At 32.6% G+C, this 8,009-nt stretch overlaps 1 protein-coding gene across 1 annotated transcript; it reads right to left on the bottom strand.

The window, feature by feature from the left end:
* Positions 1-5,937: 5,937 nt before the first annotated feature.
* Positions 5,938-7,338, bottom strand: LOC143043482 (ras-related protein Rap-1b-like). Its single transcript, XM_076215795.1, has one exon. The coding sequence runs from the start codon at positions 7,304-7,306 to the stop codon at positions 6,305-6,307; it is 1,002 nt and encodes a 333-aa protein (XP_076071910.1). The 5' UTR covers positions 7,307-7,338; the 3' UTR covers positions 5,938-6,304.
* Between the last annotated feature and the right edge of the window lie 671 nt (positions 7,339-8,009).

Here is an 8,009-nt window from a genome sequence, read left to right as displayed (position 1 = left end):
TCAAACATTATCGAAGAAAAAGAGTATGGTGTCCGAAAAAAAGGCTTGGCGTCAGGAAAAAAGTGCAAGGCGTCGCTCGTCTAAATTGCTTTAGATGAAACACTGATGCAAATTATACTTTTTTAATTCGTTTTGTTATATCATCTTTAATTTCAGGATGACATGAAATGTTATACTTTGAAAGTTTGCATCTTACACGTTGGATCTTATACTTTATCAAAAACTTCGATTACATAATTGTTTTCAAAATTGCAGGATTGGAAAAATTTCATGATGTATAATGATTGTGTATTAAATAAGTGTGTTACAGAATGATCTTTTTGTTTTATATTTACTTTAACGAAACTGTTTTAATTTGAGCCTTGTGTAACACACGGTTGATGTATCAAATTAAAGTATTGTATCTTTGATGAGCTCCTTCACTTACAGGCGTGGTTACTAACACTTATATCTATACCTGATGTAATTTGATTAAATCGCCAGACAGGTAATATGAATGAATGAATGAATGAATGATTTATTATAGTGCAACCTGTATATATACAATAGATACATATCAATACAATATTACATTACAGTCAGCCAGATAGGCTTACGATGCACTGTCAAAATAATATCATGCCTTACAATTGTTCACAAAACATTTTGAGTCCAAATGCACTTGTGAGATTTACTAAACTAAAACTTATTTGCATTAAAATGATTGGCATCTTACACGTTATTAAACACTTTGATTGTTTTTCTTTCAAAATTGCAGAGCTGAAACATTTAAAGATATATATGAGTATGAAACTAGTGTGTTAAAGGAGGATTGTTTTGTCTTATTTTTACTTCAAGTAAAGATCCCGTGAACTTTTCACATCTGCATCCTCTTGGCTGAAGTTGCATTCTGAATTGTCATAAACAGTTGTTGATTTGAATTCCGATTTGCACTATCTCTCTCTTTTTTTGAAAAAAATATGTATGTTTCAAATTTGGCACAACATAGTTATATCTGCAAATAGGCGTAGGCAAATATGTATTCCTCCCCCCAGCGGTATTCGAATCCCTTGCATCTGATTTGTGGCAGCGTCGTCTGCAATGTGCTCAGCATCTAAACCAACGGCGGTATTTAAACATAAACATTTCGTCAGTCGACATATTTCGTCAATGTGATGCTCTTGGAGCAAATAATGCTGAGAGGCCATGATATTTATGAATAATCTTCATCACTCTGCAGTTGTTAATATTTTACTATGTATCCTGGTACCTTTGATAACTATTACAGCTTGTATACTCTCGAAGAAACATTTAGAACATATATCATGATAATCATGATAGAATCACATAGAGCATGGCACCAAAAACAGAATTTATCTTTTAAAATCCACTACAAAAAAACAAGGCTTATGAAGAAAAAAAACCTGATGGTTTCTGGTTCATGTTGTCAAAATTGTCTCAGCTTATTGCGTATTTGTTTTTCATTTAATGGAGATTTTTGCTAATTTAATTTTGTTTTGTTTTCAAAGGGTCTTCAACAACTTGCCTGTTATTTGCAATTGGCCTTCAAACTGTTATTAAAGAGCCTTATGTAACATACTGTTGGTGTATCCAATTATTGTAAGGTAAATTTGATGAGATTTTACACTTACATGTATGGTTATAAACACTTTTATTGTATGCGTGATGTAATTTGATTAAATCGCGAGACAGATAATATTATGCCGTTTGGAATCCAAATGCAAACTAAATCTGTTTATATCGGTTATCTATAAAGTACATTTTGTTGTTTCAACAAAGAAACTATATGACTTGTATGTAAATATATATGTATTTATGTTTTATTTTTAAATATATTATATCAATTTTGTTTTATTTTTTCAAATTGCAGGATGACATGAAACTATTTATTTTTAAATAATAGGCCTCTTACACGCTAACAAAAAAATCGATTAAATCAATTTATTTTTCAAATTGCAGGGCTGGAACATGTCATGATGTTTGATGTTTGCGTATAAATAAGTCTTGTTAAATTATGATCGTTGTGGTTTTTTTTTTTTAAATAACGAAAGATTCCGTTATTTTTTTAAGATCTGTATCCTCTTGACTGAAGTTGTATTCTAGATTGTCCTAATACCAACGGTTATTGTTTTGATTTCCTGTCAGCATAATCTCTCTTTATTTATGAGACAATATATATATATTTCGTTTCAAATTTTGCCATATATTGTTAGCTAATTTTTGTTCCTCCCTCAGCTTGAGTCGAGTCCCCTGCATCTGAGACGTTGTGGTAACACCGCCTGCACTGTGTCCTGCCCCCAGAGCAGCGGTGATTTATAAACAAATAACTTTCGAGTCGAGTATTGCCTTTCCTCGAAGGTTTTATCTAGAGTTGTAGCACAACACGAAATAATTCTTCAATGGCATGTTCTTAGATCATTTAATTCTGAGGGGCCATAATATCTTAATAATTTTCATCACTATACATTTTTCAGTATTTTACAACTCACAAACTTTCGGTGAAAATTTAGGACATATATCATGATACTCATGTTAAATCGCCATTGAGCATAACACCAAAAATGAATTTATCAATTGAAATCCATTTAATATATACTAGCAGTAATGATACAACTTGAACATGATGGACTGTTCCACTTCTGGGTCCCTTTAGTCACATTGATTCTCTGTTGGACTACAAACACTAGGCTTATGAAATGGAATAATGGTTCAGGTTTTTTTGACAAATTCCAATTCTTGAGAATTACCATAAAATGTTTCAGGCTATTATGTATTTCTAACTCAGTAATCAAAGATTTTAGCTATTTTTTAATTGTTTGTTTGTTTTCAATGGGCCTTCAACTTTGTTATTTGGCTTTCAATCTTTTTGTATTTCAGCCTATGTTACATAAGATTGGCGTATCAAATTATATTAAGGTATCTTTGATGAGTTTTTACACTTACGGGTATGGGAAGTATGGTTATAAACAATTTAAGCCCAGATGGTCGTGTGGTCTAGCGCACCGGTTACAGTGCAGGCGATTTGGTGTCACGATATCTCAGTAGCATGGGTTCGAATCCCGGCAAGGGAAGAACCAAAAATTTGCGAAAGCAAATTTACAGATCTAACATTGTCGGGTTTAGACGAGTTGTATATACATAATGTACACAGTCATGTATCACCATCACTGCTGGTTATCCGATGGATAAATATGTTGTTGAGTTGTCACTGGCTCACACGTACTTATATATATATGTAACACTCCCAAACGTGTCCTTCCCCCCCAAACGTGTCCGATTCCCCAAAACGTGTCTATTCTCCCCAAACGTGTCTATAATATTCAATGTTCCCCAAACGTGTCCAATAATTTTGCTATTCGCCAAAACGTGTCCACTATTTAACGCCAAAACGTCTCACGTCTTTTAGCGCTATTACATGTATCTCCTAAATGAAACCGCTGATAACGTTTACGGCAATTCTATTGTGGGGACACAGGTGATAAAGTTGTCATTTATTAGCATTATTTAGTGCATTACCGGTTTATAATGATTATCATAAATCCAAATTTAATCTGTAATTGTGAATAAACTTTTGACTGAAATTGCTTATTGTCCAGTTGCAAGTATTTCTTACTCATTTAGAGCGAACATACAAATAATTCTAGAGTTGAATTAATCGTGAACTTTGTAAATTATAATGTACTAATAAACCCCGATGATGCTTTATATATTTATCCGAATATTGCACGGCAGGCTTTCAGCAGGATTTTTTTCACTTTTGTCAACAGTTCTCAATTTGAATTATATGTATTTTCAAAGCTTATCAAATCATATACGGATAGTCAGGTTTGTAATAAATTTTAATAAATTTTAGGTTTCCACCATCACTTAAGATAAAATATTTAGAGCGAACATAGTTTTTCAAGTTTTAATGTTTTTACATTTGCTGTATATATTAACTTTAGACTGTTTATGGCGTATTTCCAGTTGCAAGTATTTCATGCATACTTAGAGAGAACATACAAGTTTAAATGTTTTTACATTTCTACTGTTTGAATTTACCTTAGACTGTTGATTGCGTATTGTCCAGTTGCCAGTATTTCATGCATATTTAGAGAGAACATAGGCTACAAGTTTTTAAGTTTTTACATTTGTACGATATAAATTAACTTTAGACTGTTGATTGCGTATTGTCCAGATGCAAGTGTTTCATGCATATAATGACAAAACGTAAAAGTTTTAATGCGTAGAGAAAGGGACGTTTGTACCCGGTAACTATACAGTTTAACTCAACATGTGTGCTTACAATTTAAATACGACATAGCCGAAATGACGCCCCCACATTTACACAGTTTATACTGCTTGTTTATAAAAGTACTTATGTACCTAATCTATATTTTTAATGAAATAGTGAAATTAGTATACGTTAATGAAATAGCAATAACATTAACGCTTGACATGAACACATTTTTGGGATCGGACACGTTTGTGGGTTTGTTGAAAAATGGACACGTTTGGGCGTCTATATAAATGTCACCCTTTGGCGCCCTTTTACAACTATACATGTTTTACAGTTCCGTGACGTTATGTGGACACGTTTGGGGGAATCGGACACATTTGGGGGGAAGGACACGTTTCTGAGTGTTACATATATATGCTTTTTGATATATTATACCCGTTTATTTTTATCTTTTATAATTTCAGGATGACATGTAACTTGTTTGCTTTGAAATTTTTGGCGTCTTATGCGTCATTGGAAGCTTTCATTGAGTCATTGTGTTTTCAAAACTGCAAAGCTTAATTAGTTTATGATGTTTAATGTGTATAAATTCAAATATTGTGGTAAAGCATGATCTTTTTGTCTTTTTGTTTACTTTAAGGAAAGCTTCCGAGATTTTTTCAGATCTGCATTTTCTTGACTGAAATTCCATCAAGTCAACGGTTGTTGACTTGAATTCCTGTAGCAAAATCTCTCATAAGATTTGAGACAATAAATATATTTCGACTCAAATTAAGACTAAAGTTGTTAGATCAGCAAATTTGCATTTTGAAAATTTGTGTTCCTCCCTCAGCGGGATTCAAACGCCCTAAATCATCAAAGATTCGCCAGAAATGAAGGGAAAAGTAAAGGTTTTGTCCAGTTTGAGAGGAAGTCAAGAAATGGATCTACGCTAACATTGTTATGTTGATTTTCTAGGTACTGAATACATACCTATATACATGTAGGATTTTAAAAAAATAGTATAATAAATATATACATATATACATAGAAGGCCTAAAAAAGTTAAAATCAACATTCAATCTTTTTAGACGTGGATCAATTTGAAAACAAAAGAATTCAGTTATTGTTTCTACCTTGAGTGTTTCAATTTTTGCTAGTCTCAATTATCTGAGGTCGGCAATGCCAGTCCTACCTTTATGAGTGTCTTGCATAACATGATCGATGATTATCTAATCCAATCAATGTTAAAGTTTACACGTTCCTAACATTATTCTCCATGTTACAGATGATGCATATATGAAGTATCCCTGGATTGTGGTGGTGCTTTAAAAATATATTTAGTGTGATCACTTATGCTTGCTGACAATAGATGAAATACATTTAGATCGTTTTTTTATCGTTACCTTTTCACATTCACGAAATCTAACGTGAACATTTCAAATCTGAGCCTCTTGACTTAAGCTGAATTTTGAATTGTCCTAAAGAGTTGTTGATTCGAATTCCGGAAAGCATAATTTTATAATTATTCGGATGAGAGTGTACTGAATGCTCCGGGAGAAGTTTTTCGGGTGACAAATTTTGAGAGGAAAACTGTTTTTGTCAGGTTTCTTAGTGTAGAGTTGCAATGACAAGGACGTTTTCATCAATAAAGCTGTGTCAAAACTGTCAGTTACTTGTGACAAAAAAATATTAACTTATATTTAATTTTCAATAATCAGGATTATAGATTTATTGAACAAGCATGTGAACAAAAATAGCATCTTCTTTTGATATAATTTGCAATGCGCTCTCGAAAACGAATCCGGTTGAGTTAGCCATAAAAACTCATGTCTGGGCTCCGTTTAACTGACTGCGAAGTTTCAAAGAGTAGACAATGACAGTGATATTAAAACAATTGATAAGAACAGTCAAATGTACACGGCAAAAGACAAAGCACAAACATCCCTATTTCAATTTCTACTAACAAAAACACCGCAAATTTTGCAAAAATTGCGCCCTTTCACTAATTTAAAAATTACAAAGAATGAAAAAATATACATTTATAACATCAAAACATTTTTTGTTTTCATTTTAATAATAAAAACATAATCAAATATTTACAAATTACCTCTCGAGTCTTTTATTGAAATGTTTTCGTACTAAACCAGAAAAGATATTCGAAAAGCGAGCTCTTACATTAATTTGTGAGTTTTTAGCCAAGTTAAGATGGCTTTGCATGCCTTTTTCCCGCATGTCAGCGTGAATATTTTTATTTCCATGAAATAGATGTTTCTTTTGATCGACAATTTTGCCTGCTTTCGAAGTTTCGAGAGTCTGACAAAACCATGAACTGGTATGGTCTTCTGATGGAAAACATTTTCTACCTCGTAAAGTTTGGTGTATTCTTTTGATTGTCATTTGCTTGAAGTCATCGAAAACAGAGTCCTGAAAATGTTTATCAGATGGATTTAACCTCTCTGTGGTTTGAGATTTTTTGAACATGCATTTTCTTGTTTTTAAATTCTGTCGAAGATCAGTGGAATCAGAAGGTTTTCTACTTAAACTTGTTGAACGAATGCGAAATGGTCCTTTTTGTTCAGATCGCGTATTTCCAAGTTGTTCAAGAAGAATCTCGAAAATGTCTTTGATATGTTGATCTGTCTTTGCAGAGACTTCAAGGAAACAACCTCCAAGATTTTCACCAAAAGCCCAATTCAAAGCATCGAATGTTTCGATCTGCCTATTATTTTCCATGTCAAGATTGTTACCAACAATAACAACGGGAATGTTCAAAACATTATTCCGAGCTTGTTTAATCTTCTCCCAAATGTTCTTCATTTCGTCAAAGGATCGTTTATCGTCTATAGCATAGACAAGTACGAAAGCGTTTGCTTGTGACATGTATATTTGTTGCATTGCTGGAAATGATATACTACCAGCTGTATCTATATAGTCTATATTTTGTCGTTTGCCGTTAATATAATACGGCTGCGAATATGTTTCTTCAACAGTTTCCAAATATTCCTCGAAAAACGTTCCGAACAAATATCTCCGTAAAATAGACGTTTTCCCAACACGTCCTGCACCAAGAAATGCTATTTGAAATCTTGGACATTGTTCTGTCATTTTTAAAACAAAGTTGTATTATAATAGTCAATTTAGACGATCGAAGGCAAACTATACTCATTAAGTCTGGTGCCTCGGTTTTATAGCATCGAAAAACAATACCACGTGATTCAATATCCTATAATTTATACTGCTCTATGAATGAACGTAATTACCATGAAGAATCTGACTCGATTTGTAATTGTATATTGATCAGCTTGTCAGGAGCAGAAGTTTATTTACGGCATTACAGAAATACAAAATCTACAATTAAAACTTAAAGTCAAAAGTTTCATTCTCCGCTAATAATATAAATAAAATCGGATTTATTGGCCAAGGCAAAGACATTTTAATAAGATTGTTTTACTACTGAATTCGGCTTTATACTTTGCTATTCTAAAACAAAGATGGACAAAACCAATTTGCTTTATCCGTATGACTTCGTTGTTCATTTTTATAATTACAATTGACTATTGTAGAAACTGTTCATTGTAATAATTTAAGAATTGAATGCTTCTTTTTGTAACTTCATTGGGGTGTAAAAGCGTTGACCGAAGTACATTTTCCGCGCTTTATTCTAAAAATGTGCGCACGGTCAACGCTTTTACACCCCTATGAAGTTACAAAAAGAAGCATTCAATACTTATAATTACATTTTTTAGCTAGGATCATGAAAACACGAATTTTATCTTTTTTTTTATTTAATTCACCCGTGCACTTTATT

This window comes from Mytilus galloprovincialis, chromosome 1 (assembly GCF_965363235.1).
Source record: "Mytilus galloprovincialis chromosome 1, xbMytGall1.hap1.1, whole genome shotgun sequence".
Lineage (NCBI taxonomy): Eukaryota > Metazoa > Mollusca > Bivalvia > Mytilida > Mytilidae > Mytilus > Mytilus galloprovincialis.
Note: the sequence above shows the minus strand (reverse complement) of the source record. Positions and strands in the feature narration are given on the sequence as shown.